The sequence below is a fragment of the Pyxicephalus adspersus genome, chromosome 3 (assembly GCF_032062135.1).
Source record: "Pyxicephalus adspersus chromosome 3, UCB_Pads_2.0, whole genome shotgun sequence".
NCBI classification, from domain to species: domain Eukaryota; kingdom Metazoa; phylum Chordata; class Amphibia; order Anura; family Pyxicephalidae; genus Pyxicephalus; species Pyxicephalus adspersus.
The window spans coordinates 97,478,000-97,500,746 of NC_092860.1; the positions used below are offsets into that span (position 1 = coordinate 97,478,000).

Sequence of the window (22,747 nt, forward strand, 5' to 3'; positions counted from 1 at the left end):
GTTGAAAATGAGTTCAAAGGCCCAGATCTGACTTCTGCCTGCATGTGAAAAGATCCCTGTAAAAAGAAGCTCAAACTGTTTGTATTAATACAAGCAGAGCGAATCTTACTGAAACCCGAGACATCTGCCTTTCAGACCTGTCAGAACGTATTCACAGTTCCAGCATACCAAAAATATGTAGGTGTCTCTAGGTTTAAGTGCACTCCAAGGATGCTCTGATTTCAGCTTCTGCCAATGCTAACAGTGTGTGATGGGAACATTCAAGAGCAAGGACAAACATCTTCAATGGATTGCTGCATTCATGTTATTTATTGCATAGTTAAAAGAGTTACAATAGGTCACAGACGATAGTTTCCAGCACAACAGCCTTTATAAAGAATCATCAGGAAGGGTGTTAGCTCTATTGGTGTGTTACAGGAAGGAAGGCTCTTTCCTTCCATTTTTCTGCATGACTTTCACTGACATGATGAAGCTGGGAACGCTCTCATTGGCTCAGAGCCCAAGGCAACCATGCACTGTTTGTAATCAAAGGAAACTAAATGATGTTACCCAGAGGGAACATTTTTCAAATTTGTTATCAGACACTTCTCTACGTTTTACAATGCATTTATTTTATTTAGAAAACTAAAAACGTTAAATGTTACTCAACTTCAAAATAACAAATAGACAATTTTAATTGGTAAAAGACTACTCAGCCCTCTCTAATGCTGTAATGGAAGGAATATAATGTCAGTGTATCTACATCCTACAAACTCTCTATGATGGCTTGCTCTATGGAAACGTGCACTACTCGGGCTAGTAAGTGGTGAAGGCCTAAAGCAGCCTTTGTCAACCTTCTTACCCCCAAGAACTCTTGAAATAACTTTTAGGGCTTGGGGAACCCTCTACTAAAACCAATTTTTTGTAGATCAATAGGAAAAAGTGGTGGCCAGAAAGAATTACCCCCCTACAGTGGTGGCTGGAATAACATAGCATCATTCAATGGGAAACCAATCAGCCACAATTGCTATGAACACCTTGCAACTTCTAGAGGAACCCAGGGGGTCTACAGACCCCTTATTGTTAATGGATGCATTAGCTTGTTTGGGGCTAGAAAGATCCTACAATAGCAGTGCCCTTTATCTCCTGGCCTTGACAGGTGCACGCACACGCATGCATGATTTGTGATCGGGCTCTCAACAAGCAATTGTGGCCTAGACTATAGTCTAATGTCATGATCAAAGTTGTGCAGAAACACACATGATGGGGCCAGTTGTGTTTTAAGCCTGTTAGCCTACCACAAAACATTTTGGATTAGTGGTGGCTCTAGCAATCTCCATGTATATAGTTTTGCCAAGGCAAAGTCAGTTTAGGATTGCAATAGCAATTGCTTAGTTGTGGTTAACTTGTTCAACAACGTATCTGTGTAAATGATGTGTAGAGTTTTAACCTGCACATGTAACTTTTATTGCAGGCACTGATGCGTCCTGGACGTATTGACAGAATCATTTATGTTCCATTGCCCGATGCTGCCACTCGAAAGGAAATTTTACGACTTCGATTCCGAAGCATGCCTGTAGACCCTGAAGTCAACCTAGAGGAGCTGGTGATGCGTACACAGAAATATTCTGGAGCTGAGGTAAACATGAATGCTATATACTTTGCACAGTATACTTTTGCACCTTGAAAATGTTAGGCATGTATATTTTTGTCATCATACACTTTTCCTTGCAAGGCAGCATGCTGGCTCAGAGGTAAATGCTCTGGCCTTGTCCCAGGTTCGAATCTCGACTCGGACACTACCTGGATGGAGCTTTCAGGTTCTCCCCGTGTTTGCGTGGGTTTCCTCGGGGTACTCTGGTTTTCCTCCCACATTTTAAAAACATGCAGTTAGGTTAATTAACTACACCCAAAACCAAAAATTGACCTTAGACTGTATTAAAGACATATGACTGAGGTGGGGACATTAGATTGTGAGCCCCTTTGAGGGACAGCTAGTGACATGACTGTGGACTTGTACAGCGCTGCATAATATAATGGCGCTATATAAAAACTGTGTAGTAATAATAATAAAGCAAAATCCTGCAGCTTACCACCTTCCATCCTGGTCCTCATTTGTCCCATATTCTCAAGGATTTATAAAATGTATGTGAGAGCATGTGACTTACTCTTCTACATCTTACCCTTCTTGCCACATTGCAGTTCTGGAGATTTTCCATTGGTCAGTCAGGCACCCAGCAATGTTACATTGGGATGCAGAATGAAGCCTCAGCCCTATGTTTGCTCCCAAGTGATGACTTGAAGCTTCTGGAGAGATTCTTATCATTAATTCTGCAAATTAACTTAGCAGAAAGTGAAGGGAAAGTAGGCAGCTGTGGGGAACACCAATAATGTGAACTTTGCCCTTCTTGGGCAAAATTGCCTTTTTTTTTGTGTACATGTCTGTACTGTATACAATAAACATGGAACTACCAAGACAGTAACAAATGAGAGTATTTGGACTATGCAGTGCCTACTTTACCTTTTATTACCCAAAGAACATTGAACCATTGTCAATTAGTTACTATGGGCACTGAGCATCGTTCACAGATATTTGCTGCATACAACTGCATATATTATTGTAACTTATTAATCTGATATAGTGGAATTGTGTATTAATAGGTATTTGGTAAAATTAGGTCAGTCTCAGTCTATTCAAATTTTGAAGGTCTGTTGCTTTGGTCATTGGAAAGCTATGGGAGTATATAGAAATTGAAAAATTGTGTTTGTCACTCAGTTCTGATGTTTTTAATGATGCCAGGGTTACCCCCACCACTTCAGAGTATGGAGAAAAATGCTACAAGTATTTCTATGTAAATTTGTTCAGACAGGTTTTGGTTTCAAGTCTTACGTAAATTGGCAGACAGCTTATCCTTTACTACAATTAGCTAAAGGCGAATACAGGAACGATGTTTATAGCAATAACAGCAGCATCCTCAAGAACAACCTGTGCTGCCTTGCCTTAGACTCTGACAGCATGCCAGACATATCTATTTGCAGGGAAGCCATGTTACATTCCATCCTGTCCAGAAAGCCACAGAAAACTACACAATAATAGAAGGTGCCCCAGATCTGTGTTGCTAACTGTTAAGATGGTGTCTCACTGTCAGATAGTTCTCTGTTTGCACTTTGCAGAAGTGTATATGTATTGGATGTTGGCCATCCACAGTCAGTGAAAGCATTGTTTCTGTTGTGCATGTTCCAAATCCATTAATCTCAGCAGCTGACAAAATCAGCAGTTCTTGCATCTGATTGAAGCCATTCTGAGGATGGTGTTTGTGTATTGTGCTGAATGTCCAGCCTTCCATGTTTTAGTTATAAATGTTTTGTTTGTGTGGGAGATCCATCCAATGCTATTCAGACATTCCTTTTCATGTCATTGTTTAGAAAAATTCCATCCAAGTTTTCCAATATCATCACTAAAACATAGTTTTTTTTAATGCAAAAAAAAAACTGGATTTAAAAGCCCTGTACCTAAACTTAGCCCTGTTCTATAAAGAGATAGATGGGGTTTGTAATGACTACCTGGCTAGTTTATGGGACCATAAAACTTCTCTTGTTCACTCCTAACTCCTCCTAACCTAACCTGACCTGAACATCTAAAATAATTAGGCATTTGGTTCTAAAAATAATGTGTTATACAGTAATCTTTACATTTATCAGTCCCTAAATGCAAAGGTCTACACTGCACCAAATTCTTTTAGTACAAAAGTACAGGGTGACCTCCATGGTGCCATATTGGGAACTGGTGGCCACCCTACTAAAAAGCATTAAAAAGAGAAGAAGAAGCTGTCAGGTAAAAAACGTTTACTCACATCAGTATAAAAAAACACTCTTGCAAACTACATTTACAAGGCAAAAAGGAAGCAGTTCAAGCACAAGAAGATACTGGTGGTATTTACAAATCTAGAAATTGTGAATTAAATTGGGCGTCAGATTATAAATTCCTGCCCTGCTGTGGAACAACATTACAGCACAAAGTATACGTTTGCAGTAGAAGTTCTTTCACTTCATAGGTGCACATATTGAGCTCCTTGGCTGAGTGACTTGAGCAAACCATGCCACTGGATTACAGACAGCATAGAAATCACTCACAAGTTGCGTGACAAGAGTAATGAAATGATTAACAGCTGCATATTTGTTCTTTTGCCTGGGGGGCTTCATATTTCCTATGTGATCCTATCTTTGTATTGTTAGAAGACGTTGTTTAATCCTCCTAAGTTCCGTCTCTCCTGTCTATCTGCTGTATTATGACTTTCTCACCTCTTTTCTTCCTGGGCTGAAGAAACACTTTTCAAATTCTTCCATCTGCGTGGACTGCAGATGCATAAAATGTTCCTATATTAAAAATACAGAACAAACTGCTAATAAAGAAAGAATTTATGTTTAAATAGTATTACTGGTTAAAAAAAATACACATAACTTATGAAATCATAAGTAGAATGGTATACAGTTATAGGAACCCATAACTAGAAGTCATCTGCCCTTGTTCTAACTGCTGTGTACTGACACATTATGCAATCACTTTGGTTGATACTGTGTGTACAGAACAGTGTCTTGAGAGACGTGGGCCGCCATTTCTGACCCTTCCTTAAAAAAAAAGATGCTCAGTAAACTGTTGTGCTGTCTTAAGTACTTTTACTAACTTAGAGCATGTATGCAGATCAGGATTTCTGACCTATTGACTAAAATTGCTACATGTAATTGGGGGATCATTGATTTTAATAAAATAAAAATGAGAGTCAGCTTCAAATAATTCTGTCTCTTTGGGTAACTACAAATTGTAAAAGATCCAACTTATATTTTTGCAGGAAATGTTGCAAGTTGTAACTTGTAATTTTGTTGTTAGGTATAGTTATCCTTCTAAGATTGGACTAATTAATATCAGTTTCACATGACTATAGTGAGTCATTTGGTAAAATTCTGAAAACAATCTTTCATTCAATGAGATGAGGGAACAATCGATGTACACGCAGCACCTTTCTGTTCTGTGAAGAGCAAAGGAGGAGAACGAGTAGGAGGTACCCCGCTCTGCTCTTCTCCACAGACTTGTACAGTGGTTGTTCACCAACAGTCGTTCATGGGTCCATCCTGACGTTGGGCAACCATTGTACACATATCAGATTCTTGCCCAAGACGGACTAATTGGCAAACAGATGCTGGTTGGCCATGTAGTTACCACAACTGGGAGCCTAATACAACTACTGTGCACCTAGGATCAGTTGGGCTACGCACACAAAATAACTCAATGCCTAATTAGTATTATATGTGGCTCAATTTAAGTGTTGTATTCATTATGACTTCTAAATTTCAGAGCATTTTTGTTTTTCTACAATGAACAGGTCATGTTCTGCAATTTGCCATGGTATGTATAGCTGGGAAGAATTCCTGGAACTGAGAAGCAAAATGTGTAAAATTTATGACAGCCTTCTATACACATGTTCAACAGCTTAACAGTCCTCTATCACTTGTATTACAAAGCTGTCAGATCTCCTGCATTTTTCATGTAAATACACACCTTAAGATATCTCCTATGAATAGAGAGGGGTACTTGAAGTATGTCTAAACCAAGAAAAACCAAAATGTAATATGTTGTAGGTTAGCAATCCTGAGATGTGGTGGGTGCTTTAGGTTTTTTTTTTAATCGTTTAATTTTTATTTCCACCTGGTGATCCCACCAGTAAAACATATGCTGTCCTTGGGTGACAATGCTCATTCATGTTACTGTATTTATGTGTTTGATCTTTAAAAATCTCCCATTTCATTGAGGCCCACTGTGTTATCTAATACTTACCTTACACCCCATTCCAGTGAAATTCATTGTACCTACATAGTAGCTTGTGTCGGCTGTAAAATGTTGATTCTAAATATGCTGGTTTTTCAACGTATTTATTTTTTCTATTGGTTGAATTTGGTGGAACTGTGTGTATTATTTAATCTATGTATTAAACTTTGTATGTGTGTTTGTTGTATTTCTAACATTGCATGGGGTATGTTTTAGGATAAAGGATAATAGCAAGGCTATTCTTCAATTTGCACATTAATAAAACATATCCTTGCAAAGAAGACTGTTCTCCTTCAGATGTGCCCACCTTGATGATGTGGAGGTTTGAGCCAGTCAGACAAATCTAGAAAACATCTGGCAGTCATTTTCTGGAAAACATCATGTATTTTAGTTCTATCCTTTTACCACTTCAGCATACCTGGAACATAATCTGATATAGCCTTGAGGTGCCACAGGTTTACACATCCTGCTCCATGGCTCTGCTTTTCTACTCAGTTATCTCCAAACAATTGCTGAAGATCATAAGACCTTTTACTCCTTTTCATCCTGTTCAACTTTTCCAGCTGTTTCATTGCTTCCTTCCTGTGGCTTAATGTAGTCTTTGTTACTTCATCAGCAATTCAAATACCACAGCTATATGTTCACATCTCCCATGCTTGTTTACCTCATTATTGGGATAGATGAGAGGATATCTCTGCTCCAGATCATACACAGTCCACCCTATGGCATTATGTGTCTGAAACCTAAACTGCCTATTGCAGTCATCAAAGAATTCCCTCTTCATCCATTTCCTATATGACTCAATAATATTCCATTACCTGCTATTATTTTTATTGAATGGAAGATTGCTAGAGTTGACTGCTATATTTTAGGCAAAGATGGGTCGATATGGAAAAATGTAAAGCAAGTTACAGCAAAACTGTTGTCTGTAGTAACCTTTTTTTTCTTGTTTACGAGGGGGTGCTGAGAAGTTCCTGGCTTTGCCCTATTCCAGATGAAATGGAAAAATGAGTGTGGGGGCATATGACAGCCTAATATCTTAGTATGTGACTGTGCAAATATCAGGTCTTAAAACTGTTTTTTCTTTTAGTGAGAAGCTGTGATGCAGAGGCACAAGCAAGTTTCACGTCGTTGGAGTTACGAGCCCTCATGAAGTTTTGTTTCTCCAGGGAATGTCAGCAAGGGACATTCACACTGAGATGTCACAAACACTGGGGGAGAAGTGTCCTTCCTACAGTACTGTTAAAACCTGGATATCTCATTTCAAGACTGGGCATTTCACCGTTGAAGATGAGCCCCGCAGTGGGCCACGCCCAACCTCAACTGACCCAGCAACCTGCGATGCTGTCCATGAGCTGATTATTGAGGACCGGCGAATATCCGCAAAAAAGATAGCCCAGATACTTGACATCTCACGGGAGCGTGTTGGGTTTGTTATCACCACTCTCCTAGACATGCCCAAAGTTTCAGCGAAGTGGGTGCCGAAATGTTTGTACAGTGATCAGAAGAAGGAACGAGTTGAAGCATCCAAAGCCGTTTTGGCCCATTTTGAAGCTGCACAGAACTTTTTGGTTAGGTTAGTGACTGAGGGTGAAACCTGGCTCCACATCTATGATCCTGAAACCAAGGAACAGTCAAAGGAATGACGCCACAGTGGGTCCCCGCGGCCGATGAAGTTCTGAACCCAGAAATCGGCCCAAAAAGTCATGGCGTCCGTTTTCTGGGACAAAGACAGTATTCTGTTGGTGAACTACCAACCTCAGGGCTCTAGTATCACCGGACAGTTTTATGCTAACCTCCTGGACCAGCTGAAGGAGGCAATTAAGACGAAATGCGGCGGAAAGTTGACCAAAGTAATCCTTTTTTTGCAGGACAATGTGCACACGTCCAACATTGTGGCTCCCAAATTGAACACCCTGGGTTTCCAACTGGTCCATCATCCCCCCTACTCACCTGACCTGGCCCCTTCGGACTATTATCTGTTCCCGAATTTGAAAAAACACCTGAAGGGGTAACATTTTGAGGGCATTTCTGGCATCAAAGATGCTGCTGAGAGCTGGTTTGCGGCCCAACCAAATGACTTTTATTTGAACGTTCTAGAAAAGCTGCAACTACACTGAACCAAGTCCATTAGTCCTAGGGGGAAATATGTTGAATAAATGTGTTATTTCATAACTCTGGCTCTCTTCTTTCTGGGCAAAGCCAGGAACTTCTCAGCACCCCCTTGTATTAGGCTTTATATGTAGGAATGTAGGATGTAGCACATGTACATTTATAAAAACAAAATATTAAAATCTCTTGGGCATCAGGATTTCAGCAGAAATAGAGAATTGAGAGGAGCAGTGCAATAGCTCGGTGGTAACATTCAGATAGTAGTGAAGTTCATTGGTATAACAGAAGAACATAGAGGAGCATATTATAGTTGCCAAGGCATGCTTTAATTAGAGTATTGGTGAGCATTTGTCATTGTATGAGTATATGACAATTAATTATAATATTACAATTATTATAAAATAGCACATGTGGACATTGCTGTTTTTTTCACAGAAAAATTTAAAAGGAGACCGAGAACATGTAGCCACCCCACTTCCCCCAGGTATACCTGATTCCAATTTTCCCCCCAAAATAGTAGACCATATTTGAAAAGAGGGCCTCATCTCCATGGCCTGTTCCCCAAATAGTTGTGGGGGTATGCAGTGAAGACTTATTGGTTGGAATCTGGGAGACTTCTTCAATAAGGGGTCCCCAGATATCTGTCCCCTCATTCTGGACGAAAATTACAAGATTACATAATTTTTAGTCACTCTCGAGTGCTTTAAAACACTTTACTTATAACAAACAACTTTACTTACTTATAACAAACAACTTTACTTACAACGAACAACGAGTTCTAACTCGCTGACTAATGTGAGCTGGTTTGTTTACATCTGTAGAACCTGCCATTGACTAATTCGGTGAATGAATTAGTCATTGACAATGCCTTATTAATGACTTATCCAATGTCATAATGGATAAAGTTAAAATCTCAAAAAAGTCAAATTTTTACCATCCACGCATCCATCCCCATTGTAGATAAACAGGATGAAAAAAGGTCAGAAATATATTGGTTTTTGTAAATAACACTTTCAATGCTCTCTCTTTCTCTTTATAAAAATGAACTCTATAGTGTTTTGTTCATCCATACCGAAAGCTGTTTCTCATCACTATTACTACATTTAACTCTTCTATGTCCAGTGACAGTATAATATTTGCACATACTTTACTTCATGTGCACTGTGCCTTTGGCTTTCATTTGAGGTTGAGGTTTTGTTTTTGTTCCTTGGCACATTCGGTTTAGTCTGCGGTGTTATAGAAAGGATCAGTCTGTTGTTGATTAATCAGTGTGTAGACGTGCTTTGGCTGCTAGCTCAATTTTCCTTTTTATGTACGATAAATAGACTATGCCTGTTGGAATTAGAGTGACGAGCCTTGCGTATTTGTGCTTTCCTGTTTTATCAAATACTCCTAATTCCTCCGCAGCTTTATAAGATGTAGTATTTCACCAGGCTGTCAGATTTTGTCTTTTTCTTCCTACGCTTTATGGTTGCAAGGAACAGGGATGGATTCTCTGTTACACACAATTAAAATGAATCTGTGTTCATTTCCAATGGTAGTAACCACAGACCTTTAAAGAGGCACCTAGAATTTTCTATACAGACAATTTAAGGAGCACTCTGAGAGCCCAAACACTCAAGGTGATTTGAAGTTAGGCCCCTCATATCTCCATATCGTTGGCTGTTAGTAGTGGCCATCTTTTGACAAAGTCTAACACTGTTTAGTGTCAACATTCAGCATTTGTTTTACAACCCAACTTAAAATATTAAGTTTGTAGTGATTGTAAATATTATTTTTATTTTCCATTCATTTACTTTACAACAATGGTTCTTGGCCCTTTATCTCAACATAGCTAAATGTGATCATAATGAAACTTCTATGTTCTTTTTATATTGGTATATAGCAAACAAGTACACACATATTGCAAAATTAAAGGAAATGAAGCTTTAAAAAAAGCATCATATTCATTTTGCTTTCAAATTATTGCTGCACGATAAACCTACCTTAAAAATTCAAAGTAAAAATGCCCCTGGACGTGAGAATGTTGCTTAACATTGCAGTAGTGAACAAGGAATATACAGTTGTGTACATTCCTAGTTCTCTAGTAATAAAGTGAAGCGTACTAACAATTCTAAACTTGGTCAGGGTGTCTCTAAGTGGATGAAGCCTCTGTTGCTGTTTTCATAAATGCCTTTTGTATTCTCTTCTATTTAGATATTCTATCTGCTCTGAATTTTATCCACTTCATAATTTCACTTCTCAAATTTAGCACACTATTGTTTGTTCACCTTGTTACATAGCAATTAGGGCACAGGCGTTTCACTAATCCTTGCCTTTTGATGCAAACCAGTGGGGTACCTAAGGATGCAGCCATGCTGAGAAGGAAACATAGTGCTTTAGCCATATGCCCCCTTTGAATACAAGAGTGAAGAAGGCCCACTGACCTTGGGTGTAGGTAAGTCAGAGCCCTCTTGTTCACTTACCAAGGAGAACTGATACACTGTTATATCACACTGTGATATAATGCAACATGTTCTATTTTTCCCATGCACACTAATGTTGAGCATTGGTGTAAACTGAGAAAACTGAGACTACAGAAAACTAGCTAGAAAAGGCTATTTGATTTGTCCCTGTAAAGAATCTGCATTGAGACACACAGCCCAATGTTTTCACATCTGAGTGGGTTCATTTTCAAAACCAAAACAAGTATGAAGGTTACATTTACAAAGTGAAACATGCTTTATTGTCCAAAATCATACACATAAATATTCTTGTTTTTTCATGAGATGTTGGAAACATCTTCAAATCCTACTCAGGGGGCACATTTAGTTCTTACATTCCGAAACACAATATAAAAGAAAAGTGAACATAGACAATCAGGTTTAGGAATCAAACTGAAATTAAAGTTATCATTCAAAACATATTGGAAACCTTAAAGTACCATTCTTTACCTTGTTTATAATGTGTATTCCCTATCCTACTGCTTTTCAAAGAATTAAACAATGAACACAAAACTAACACAATCCCTATATATGTTAATATTTAAAAAGTTCCCATACATTTTTCTCTACTGCCCTGCATTGGCAAGGTGGAGGTGTCTTTAGAAAGGCCACTCCATACCCCCATATAATCCTTAGCATGTGAATTGCTCCTGCGGTGACATCACTTCCTGGTCATATCACTGTGCTTAGGTCTAGCAGCCAATCACTAGGTCTGAGCACTGTCTAATGGCCATAAGCTGCCCCTACTGCTTTCCCGGACGGACATTGATGATATCAGCTCCAGAGCTGCAAGAAGTTTCAAGGTAAGGTGAGTATACAGGTATGTGTAGCACAGCGGTAACTAGCAAGCTAACCTTTCCAGAACTAGGGTCCCAGGTTCAAATCCTAGGACTATCTATGCATTGAGTTTGTATGTTCTGTGTTTGCATGGGTTTCCTCTCACAACCTAAAAACATAGTGGTTTGTTAATTAGTTTTCCCACAAAAATTGGACTGTTTTAATGACATAAATGACTATGGACATAGGACTATTAATAAAAAAATGTGGCAAAAAGCCTGTTGTTTACTGAAATGGACAGATCAAGGTGAAATCTACACACAGATATAAACGAGTATTGACTTCTCTCTTATCACAATTCTTAGTGAAAGGTTATTATTAATATACAGTATTTATATAGAGCTAACATATTATGCATATGTACAACGTCCATAGTCATGTCACCAACTGTCCTTCAAAGGGGCTCGCAATCTAATGTCTTTACCACAGTTTAAGGACAATTTTGGGGGGAAGGTAATTAATCTAACTGCATGTTTTTGGAATGTGGGAGGAAACCGGAGCACCCAGAGGAAACCCACACAAACACGGGGGAACCTGCAAACTCCATGCAGATAGTGTCTTAGCTGAGATTTGAACCTGGTACCTAGCGCTGCAAAGGCCAGAATGCTAACCACTGAGCCACCATGCTGCCATATTAGAAGACAGCAGCATCTGAAAGATGACTTACATTTTATGTGCTCCTCTATTGCTCATTTCATATTCAAGCATTGCATTTCTAACCAATGGTTGTTTTTTTCTGCTCCTTCCCACAATGCAAGTCTAAATCAACTTAATGAAAACAATGCCCTGTCTGTGTGTCTAACCAATATTAAGAAAATTACAGGGTAACTGCACCAAACACCCTCTAGTGGCTTAACTATATGGGGGTAATCTTTATTATAGATGTTTTAACTTTACTTGAGTGTTGAGTGATCTTTACCATCAGTAGCAGCCTAATAAAAAGCATGTATCTCCGAAAATGTGACTTGAATGCACCACTAGTATAAATTATGGTCCTTTTTCGGTTAAATTGTTGTTGGACGGATTTTTTCATAGGAGTTAAAACTGTTAATTTAAACTGTTATTCAGTCAGAATACAGACAGATGTAACCTATATATAGCCTACCCTCCCCTTTAAGCATTTTTAATTTTGGTCTTAAACATAGGCGTTTATGGGGAAATCTATCAATCTATTTACAATGACAAGGAGCAACACAGATGTAAAAATAATAAGGTTAGTCTCTGCTTTCTACCATGACACCTTGCACACAAGCTGGTGTGCATGAGCGTAACAATAAAATATCTCTGGAAGCTATATTCTGCTGTTGATAAGCACTGCTACATGTTCTGGGTTAGGTACAATCATATCTATTTGTGTACATTTATAGTTTTCACTTTAACTGCGCATATGATTTCAATTAATGTGGCCAAGTTATGTTGGCCACAATGAGCATGGAATACGTTGGAGCCAAAAAAAAAATCCCCAAAGGGCTTTGTAAACTTCTAGATAAAGTGTATGTGGTTGTTCCTAATAGTTTCCTTTTCTAAGTTTGTATCTTACTCGGGGGCACTACTAACACAAACAGTTCACCTGCAGTCTACAACATCCCCATAGGCAGGATGAACATAGATGTTAGATTTGGATGTATATTTTCCTGCTCACAGTTAGTATGTGGTCCTCCTTCCAACCTGTGTGCAGCCTCCCCAGATTATCTCAAATGACTTTCACATGGAGCTGAGGTTAGCCGTTATTTCTCTTGGCTCTTCCCTATTGCAACAGACACTTCCTCTCCGCATTAAAAGGACCAAGTGATGTTCAGCTGACTGGGCTCAGGACCAGCTCCTGATTTATACATTATTTAATTTCCTTCAGAAAATTGAAAACAGTGCTTTTAGCAATGGAAGTTGATATTTTTCATTTGCTTCAGAACTCTTTTAGGGCTAATATAATCAGCGGTTGCGCATATCAGCTTGTTTATGGAGGCTCGCTGTAATGGAACATGGAGCTAAAGGGCGTTTTATCTGAGTTCAGTAAACACAGGAACAGAGCAGCTCAGACACAGAACAGAATGTCGAGTCTGTAACTCCATGACAGAGGAGACTGTTCAACACTTAACCTAGAAATGACAGACAAGGGGATATTATCAATGTAAGATTTCCTATGCTTCGCAGAACATTGCATCCTTCTACAAAACAACAAAAAGGAACGTCTCTTTATGTGTGACTGGCTATGAACATGGCTAAAGGTTAAAAAACACTGCCTGGTGTCATCAAAGGAACTTTTACAATGTATTGGTTTGTACCTGAACTGGTTATCCCAAGTCATGTTCTTGGATCACATGGGAACATTATCAATGGGGTTTCCAGAACAATGGCAGAAATGTGTGGTTCTAGATAGGGGAGAATGTTCACCACTGGTGTCTGAAAGCACACAAACTTGGCAACTAAAGTCATTACGTTTTACTTTTTAAATCCTAACCTGGTTCAAAATGCAACAACAAAGTAAGCTTAGGTTTGGTTTGCTACAGGTTTGGTGAATGTTCTTTATAATAAGAACCACTATGTGTCCACCCATTACCAACCATCAGCCAGCTATTTACTTTATCATCCTGGCTCCAGGCTGGTTTCTAATGTACCCAGCAAGCAGTGTTTTCATTGGCTGGTGTTTGTTAGGGGCAGTGCCCATTCAGTCTAATAATAAAAGTAAATGACTATTAAAACAGAAAACGTGTCCATAGGTTTGCTAAATTAGTGACTGTACAAAGTTTGTACACAGCTTCTTCCCAGTTCAAGACTTCAGTGAAGGTACCACCCACTCCTGCAACCCCCACCCCAAAAGAAATTAAAGGATGAAGATGGAACCCCCACGGTCTAATATACAGTGACAATATAGACCGCATATGGAAAAACTTTTTATAGGTATCTACGACGGGCAATAATTAACTTTTCAATAATCATAATGCCTATAACCTACTGTATCACTTTGTTATAACAAAGAGATGGCAACTTCCATGCTCCGATGATTATTTGCCTTTATTTTCATTATGGCCACAAAAATGAAGGACACTAAATTACTTTCAAACTTGAGTAAAGTATGGATGAGTTTAAAAAAGTCAGCGGTTCTTGGGTAGGGAGATAAGCTATATTGTTCCAGATTGTATCAGATTTTTTACTGTGATCCACAATCAATATAGCAAATGTAGAACATTGTGCCATATTCCATGCAGCTTTAAAAGCAAGCTGAACTGTAAGTAGGGAAAACTTTGGCAATAAAAGTGGGTATAAGAAACGGGCAATATAATAATTTTTAGGAATTTTGGGAGAGCAAGTTTTCAAACATCTTTAGACACCAAAATCCAGTTATTACTTCAGTCTTCTTGAGGGTTTTTGACCACTTTCTTTCATGCCAAGCATTAGGCAATTCATCAGTTTGTGCTACAGTAGTTCTGATGTGGGATTGGCCCAGGCATGTTAGCCTCCCATGAATCAGTCCTGGGCACCCATGACCTTCTTTTCAGTTCACTAAATGTTTTTCCTTAGAGATGTTCTGATCCAAGCGTGTAACCATCACAAAGTGGCCCAGATCCTTAACGCTTACCCATTTTTCTTGATTTTTATATATCAGTGTTAAGTGATTGTTTAAGAAGGGCATATATTACTTGCTAAGAACTGTAGCTTGTTTTGGGAAACTGAAAATAAATTTGCAGCTATAGACAGTAATGGCAGCCTGTGTAATTTGGTCAGTTACGGCTTCTCATAAAAGCCCCTAAAGTACCTCTGCATACTATTAAAGCCACCTCTGCATACTATTACTTAGGACAAATCACAGCTGATTAAAGAGTGTAGGGGAAAAGCATCTGTGTTCCCAAAGAAATAAATCAAGTTAAAACATTTAGAGGTGAAATTCTACTTGCTGTGGAAACATCTGTAAATTTGCCCAGCTGTTCCAATGGTGCAAAGATACTTAAAAAGCACCCAGCTCAGGAATCAGTGTAACCCACACTTTGGTAAAGTTAAGGGTAAGTCATCTAATGTGGTAATGCATGGTGCCTGACTTCTTAAAAAAATATGACCCTAAGGTTTCGAGTGGGAGTTTGGAAACACCTGTTTAAAATTTCTGTTTTTTAGCAGTCTGTGGTGTTAATATTCATTGCTTGGTGCAGCACAGGAACACTGCTCATTTTACAGATTGTTGAGCTGTGCTGCTTGTTCCCTGTTGGGCTGACTCTGCATTCACTCCTGCAGTGAGGTCCACATATGTTGTGAAAAAGAGCCAAGATTGTTTGAGCTTTGCAACTAGGTCAGGAAATTAAAAATTAACTCTGGAGCGGAGATCTTACAGTGTTTGGCACTACTCTTTGAATAATGTGTCTATTAGGAACTGGATTCCTTCTCCGCACCCTTTCAGGAAACAAGAAAACTTGCTCCGGAGAATACTTGAGTCGTCTGAGCTACACAAATGTCTCGCTGAATAAATATCTTTATTAGCACCAAAGGGACACCCTTAGAAACCTGGCTCAGAACCCTATGTAATATAGTCCACAACACAATGTCCATTCCAGGCGCTGCATGTTTTCCTTTATCACCCTGTGTACAGGCCAGATGATCTACTATACTTGTTATGTATATACTTAATGCTTTTTTTTCTTTGGTCCAGATCAGTGGTGGTCAACTTTCTGGATACAGGGGGACTCATGCACAGTCCCTAACACCAGCAAAGGGAAAACATTATATTTAATGTCTTAAAGTACTTATATCCCTAAATAAGTCATTTAATAACTCTCTTTATTAACATATTGCCTAACATTCTCATTCAGCAACTAATACAGTAAACCAGTCAACATATGCTGCGTTGTGTGAACCTCAAGCAAGATTTTTACTGACTATAACACGCCACTTAAAGCAGAGCATAACTCCAGTTATCCAACTTAATAGCCTATAAACCTTCACATTACGTAGAGTATAAGGCCAAGTACATACAAGCTTGTCCACTGCCCATTTTGTGCATGACCTGATTGATATTCCAGTTGGTCATCAAAGTCCCAAAGCAATGCACAAACATGTATGAGATTCTGCCTTTCTAATCTATTTTTGTAACTACTTAATCATTGTTAAACAAGGTACAGCTTGTGTATTTAATGTTGTTTACCAACTCCTCTGATCTATCCACAACTTATTGGAACTATGCTCACAATAGTCGTGATGTTGCGGTGCGGTTACTGCTTCTTCATGGCGGTGAACCACTACCTTGGGGAAGATGCTACATGTAGCTTCTCCTTGCAGCAGCCCTATAGAGGAAAATTGGGAGCAGCAGTAAAGGGGACCAGTACCACTCACTGCCGCCACCTGTCAAATGTACAGATACTGGTTGTTCAGGGACCCTTTCAGTGCGAGTGACCAAATGGCCGGTCAGCCACGGGGAGCTACACGAATCACTCGATCCTGAGGGAGGTCTGAACCTGCCCCAAAGCTTCTGGTTCATAATAAAGTCAAATTTTCATGCTACCCCTTATTTGAATTACACCTCTTCATTTTGTTTCTTTTAGCTTTATCTTATCCTATAGATTGTATTCAAATTTTTCATAACAGCTAAGGAAAGATATATGTAGGCTGTTGTATAAAAAGTGACCTAAAAAACCACTTCCATTCCTGCAGCTCAATTGAAAATGAAATTAGTCATCTTAAAGGTTGTTTGCAACAAGATATTTTCTTCTTAGTACACTTTTTAATAATAAACTTGAGTGTACTGTAAGTCGTGAAATGAATCAGTATTTTTAGGTCCACTTTTGTACCTTACCCTGTGCACACTAGGTTTAAACCTCCAGGCTTATATCCCATTCAGGATACTATACAAGTAGTTTACATGTTCTCCCTTTCCCTGTGATATGCAAATTTCCTCCAAGTACTCTGGTTTTCCCCAAACCTCTAAAAACATGCAGTTGAGTTTATTGGCTCCCCCAGAATTGTTCTTGGTACATGTGGAAAAATAGACAGCACAACCAAAGTACAATGCAAGCTGCCTTCTGCTGCGTGTAACAAAGGACACATGAGAATAATAAAGAATAAAACTAATAAGACATAAATAAAAATATTGGTTTCAGCTAGAGGAAGCCACAAGGGGTAATTATGGATGGTATCAAACAGGGATGTACATATCTTGCAGATGTGTAGTGTTCTTATACCTATTTATTATTTCATTTATTCATTTACAAACACATTACAATATAATAGTGTGCTCAATTTGTAATATTTGAAGTCAAAATGGTAAAAGATGGATATAAGCTTTTAAAACTTAAAAAAAAAATAGGTTGATCAATATAAACTCTCAAGCAGATGTCCAAAGAAAACCAAAAGTGTGAAAACAGTAATACTGACACTGTATACTAGACTCCCAGACATTCTGATGTTTTACGTGTCTGACTTATAGGCATAATGACATTTCATGACATTTTCTACTCCCTACATATGAGCTCATTATAGTGTGAAAGGCAAGTGTCACAGTGTAGCAGCAGTTTCAGTTTTCAGATTTCAAAAAAAGTACATCCTGCTTTTAGCTTTAACCACTGGAAAATAAAAAAAAAGGTTAAAATGAAAACAAAACATCACTTGCTGTTAATGTGATGCCTGGTAGACCCAGCTTTTGCAGCATTAAACCATCTGCCAGCTGGAGCACTTTAGAGGCTCTCAGAAAAAGGAAACACTGCACTAGCACTTTGTACAATCTAAAGCATAATCTATTGGATTATGTTTGCTACAGCTATGTTAATAGCGCTCTTGTATACACGGACATTTTTTTAGTCATTAATTGTTCTGCATCAGCTTCATTCACTCACGTAATCCATTTATTATGCTGCTCAAGCAAAGCATATTGGATGTTTATGCAAAGTTTGCAGCTCCATTTCCTCTCTGGCTTGTTTCTGTATAGGCTGACATTTGTTTGCTGCCTTTTTACATGCAGATGTTACTTCCTTTCACAATTCCATGGCGCATTCCCCTAAATGGCAATCTTCCCCTTCAGCTTTGCATCTAAAAATAGGCTGGACTTTCATGGCATGTGGTGCTGCAACCAGAGGCTTGAAAAACTCAGTTGATTTATCCTCTGTCCTGTCTCTGAAATCAAGGTTGCTTACATAAGGAAAGCTCCCAGCCTGCTTGTCTGTCATATGTATGGATAAACATCAGGAAGAACAGTAAAGATGTGTGTTGTGTTTAATCAGTCCCGAGCAATCTCTCACACTAAGAGTACATGGTCCATAACCTTCAGACAATTTACCGATAGCAATGACTACTTTCGGGTTTATATAATAAGGCAATACAAGGAACACAAATGACGAGTGAAGATCCGTAATCTGTCTCAACCATCATAAGGTTCCATCATATCAAATGTGACATTTTCTACAAGCTATGGAATACTCTGTACCACAATTTCTCTTTCCCTTTCTGATTAAAGTTCAGTAAGCTTACAAAATATATTTGCAAACCCAATATTTAAAATTCTATATAAGGATTAACATGTTATATTTTAGGTCCCACAATAAAAAAAAATATCTAAAAAAACTCCCCAATCTGCAGCATATCCATACAGTCTACATATTGGCTCATTCTCAGTATTCCAAGAAGTATTTTTTTTACATCATCAGTGGCAGACCGATGGCCAAAGAGGAGTTTATGGGAACACAGAAAAAGATGCAGCAGATATGCTGCTGATATAAGTGGCAAACGGGGTCTCAATCAGTCATTTCTGAAATAAGTCATATTAGGGCAAAACTTTACAAATTTTCCTTAGCCCACCCACTTACTTAATTACTGCTTTATTGTAATTTAATGTCATTATCAGAAATTTTGAATTAAAATAACACCTGTTGATCCTACAATAAAGCTTCTCCTTATAGGGTGACAAAACTGTCACTTTCTTCCCATTAGTATTTAGTATCTTCACCCTGACACATAGTCTAGCCTGGGATACTGCAAGTGGCAGCTTGAAAACACATTATGCAGCCATGGTCTGTTGTTGTCACCATCAACAAAACTACCCTGAGAAATGCCATTCAGTTATCACTGGAGTGTTTTCTTGAAGACAAGAACGTAGCTGTACGGAATTGGCAGGTGATCAGCAGCACTAAAAAATCCACCTTTTGTAACTCCTTGTACAAATCTCATGCAGTATAGACAATCATGCCTATAGAACACCACCTCCTGATGTTATGGTGGTGGTGCTCTGAAGTCCTAGCACATTCCTGTCCCAAAGTGACTGCGAATGTAAAAAGCCATCTTTTCTATTCTGGAAGTGGCAGGTATTCCACACTTGTGTAGATTGTATGTATGTGTAGATTGCCTACTTCCCCACCACATGGTGTTGTTCTTACCATTAGAGCATTTGTCACTACAGAACATGTAAACCAAAAACTACAGCATGTGCTGAGAGTACTATAAATTCTACCCAAATCAAATATTTGCTGTGCTTTGTGGAGAAGTAAATGGGTGACACCTCAACAAATGATAGATATATTCCTTTTTTATTTTCATTGGTGATCATTGGGTAAAAGTCATTTAGTGCCTCTGTACATTATCAAAGTGTTTCGAGGCTGTATTATGTATGGGGTTGCCCCCCTTGTGACCTTGAGATATCAGCTTTTTGCAAATGGATTGCCCGCAAACCCAAGGCAGCCTGGTATTTATTTATTGTTTATTTATTATGACTTGAGCTGGTTTCCAGGACTAGATATGTGATGTTTATACAGATATTTACAGATTTCCCTATTGGGCAAATTACCTACTTAGTATGCAACACATACACACTGTGTCTGCAATGAGCTTGTGTATAATTCTTACATAAATCTAATTAAATGTAAATTATTGCATAAGTGGCATATTTCGTTCAAGGTCGTATGTGACTTGTTCTGTCAAAATATATGCCTACTGGCTGCCAGCAGCTGGAGAGATTCAGACATGCCCTATTTTCTCATGCAGTCCTGCAACAAGCGCCTCACGTGCCATTCCTTATCAAGCGCTTGGAGTGTGTCTTCCCTCGTATGCTGCATTGCTTTTGAAGCAAGATGTTTTCCATAGTACATACCTTTCCAATAAAGACATATAATGTGTTATAATTTGTAGATTTTAGGAAAATGGTTTATGTTATACAAGGAAACAAATCTTCCGGGCAAGTTGGAACCAGCGGGAGGAACCTCTGGCCTGAATCCTCCCCACCTGTTGAATGTGAAATTAAAACATTTGCTCTTTGCTAGATTCCTCAGCTTAACTCTTTAAATGAACTCATACTGCAATCAATCAGGATCCAGAAGTCATAATGCCAGTGAGATTCAGAAACTGATAACCAACACGTGATCTGGTACTATAGGCAGCAATTTATGTTCCCCTTTGGAGAGTTTAATACGTCAACCGTTCTATTGACAAAGAGCAATATGCATAAACAGACTCAATCAGAATTTGTCCTGTGGCAGCCTGACTTTAGTAGACTCATATCGGATTAGATGCAGCTCATTTATTTGAATGGGCAGCCAACACATGACAACGGACTGAAAATGTTAACGGCACATTGTTGGTAATGCATAACCATTTTTTTTGCTGTGATATGCAATGCCTTAGTACCTTTGGGATTCCATTTAAATTGAATGGAACAGCATTACATTAACATGTTTATGGTACATTTCCATGTACTGGGGTATTGTGTTATTACAACACATTGATGTGAATTGGTTCTAATTGTTACACTAATCATCCCTTTAATCCCAACCCCCCACACTTACCCTTCATGTGACCCCAGTGTTCACACCAACCTTTTATGTAACCCCAACAGTAATCCAACCCCCTCACTATTTCATTGTCACACCCACCCTTCCTAAAGTAATCATAAACCCCTTCTTTGTGTACTATTTCCACAGTAGATTTCTCTGTGCAAAAAGTTGTAGACCAAGCACTGTTTTTAAGAGGTGCTGTGTCATTCTTATATGAACAAGTGAACAATTAAAATCACAGTGCATCACAAACTTTGCCATCTAAGTTGTTGCCCTTTGTAAAATATACTACAGACTTAACTTGCAAATCATGGGAGTCATAGCAATATCCTCATTAAACCAAACAAAAGTAAAGGTGCCATTAAGAGCTTTCCCAAAGGTCTCATAGTCATTAATCAAGTAATTTGCTGGCCATCTAGAAATCCCTATGTATGCCCTAGGACATATTCAATCAGTAGAGTTGTGATACAGATACATATTTGCCTAAAATCAATCTTTAGGAATTTGATTATATTTGCATGCAGTTCTTCAAATTGGTTTGACGTTTACAGTTGTTAATAAAATACCTAAAAGCCACTGTAGGAGCCTTTGTCCAACGCCGTGATTGTCTTGCATAGGTAATAGAGGGCTATAGATAATGAAAATATGTCTAAAGTTTGTATTTTGTCTCACCAAATGCTTCAAAAGCACTAAAAAAAGAATAAATTTAATGTACAGGGCTGCGTTATATGTTGGCGCTATATAAATCCTGTTTATTAATAATAATAATAATAATAATAATAAGATTAATAAAGCCTATGGATGTGCCTATCAGGTCAATGGGTCATAAGATGTATTTTTATGAGGATCTTCACAGACACCTGAACAATTTAAGTAGAAAAGCCTTTTTTTTACCTTTTTCATTAACTTTCAATATAAAAGGAGGCTATGGCTGTTCTTTGGGGGTTTCTGTGCTGTGAAACGCTTCAAAACTGCATGGAAAAGCATCCATGTGAACAAGTTCTAAAGATTTGATGCGTTTGATATGTTCACTGCAGAGGAGCTGGAAATGAGACATGTAGTGGGAGCATGCCTTTAGGGGGAAAGACTTAAATCAACATATCTCTTGGTGATGACAGCAACAGGGGTAAATATAAATCAAAAGCTTTACACTTATATCCCTCCAGCTCTAGGGTTATCACATTTCTTCTTTAAATCATTCATCCAAAAATGAGTGAAATTTACAATGTAATTTGGGTGTAAATGTTAAATTAGATCGCTACATTCATTTATAGTTTGAGTAGTTCAAATGTTTTAGTTAGCAGGTATGGCTTATGTTACTCCCTCATAAGCTTAGGAGTTCATATAATACTTGAAGAAAGAAAGTATGTTTACAATTGGCTCACAAAGCATCCGCGTGTCTCTTCATTCATATTCATCACCCAAAGAAATTTCAGATTCCTCATCTCATTTTCATCTACGATGTATACTTGGCAGCATGATACCTACAATGACAAGCTGCAACATGGAGAGGCTGGGGCAAGCTACAAAAATTCAGTAACACTAAGATGTTGAAGGCACGCTACCTGTTTCACACTCTTTATAATAGGTGTGTGTATACTTCTTTATAACACCTGTTTCTTATTACACCTGGCACAACATGGTTCGCTAAGATTTATGGGAATGTAGCCCATCACATCTTACCTATTCACGTCACTTGTAGCAACATCAAAATCAGATCCAAAGAAGTCATATTATCTGTAAGCAGTAAAATCATGTACGTACCAATTCATATGGCA

At 38.4% G+C, this 22,747-nt stretch overlaps 1 protein-coding gene across 2 annotated transcripts in view; it reads left to right on the plus strand.

The window, feature by feature from the left end:
- AFG2A (AFG2 AAA ATPase homolog A) overlaps positions 1–22,747 on the plus strand; it is a 210,471-nt gene that overhangs the window by 180,253 nt on the left and 7,471 nt on the right. For both annotated transcript variants that reach the window (XM_072405798.1, XM_072405799.1), the window contains exon 15: positions 1,454–1,618. In XM_072405798.1, the coding sequence (XP_072261899.1) occupies positions 1,454–1,618 (165 nt within the window). The remainder of the gene's footprint in view (positions 1–1,453; positions 1,619–22,747) is intronic.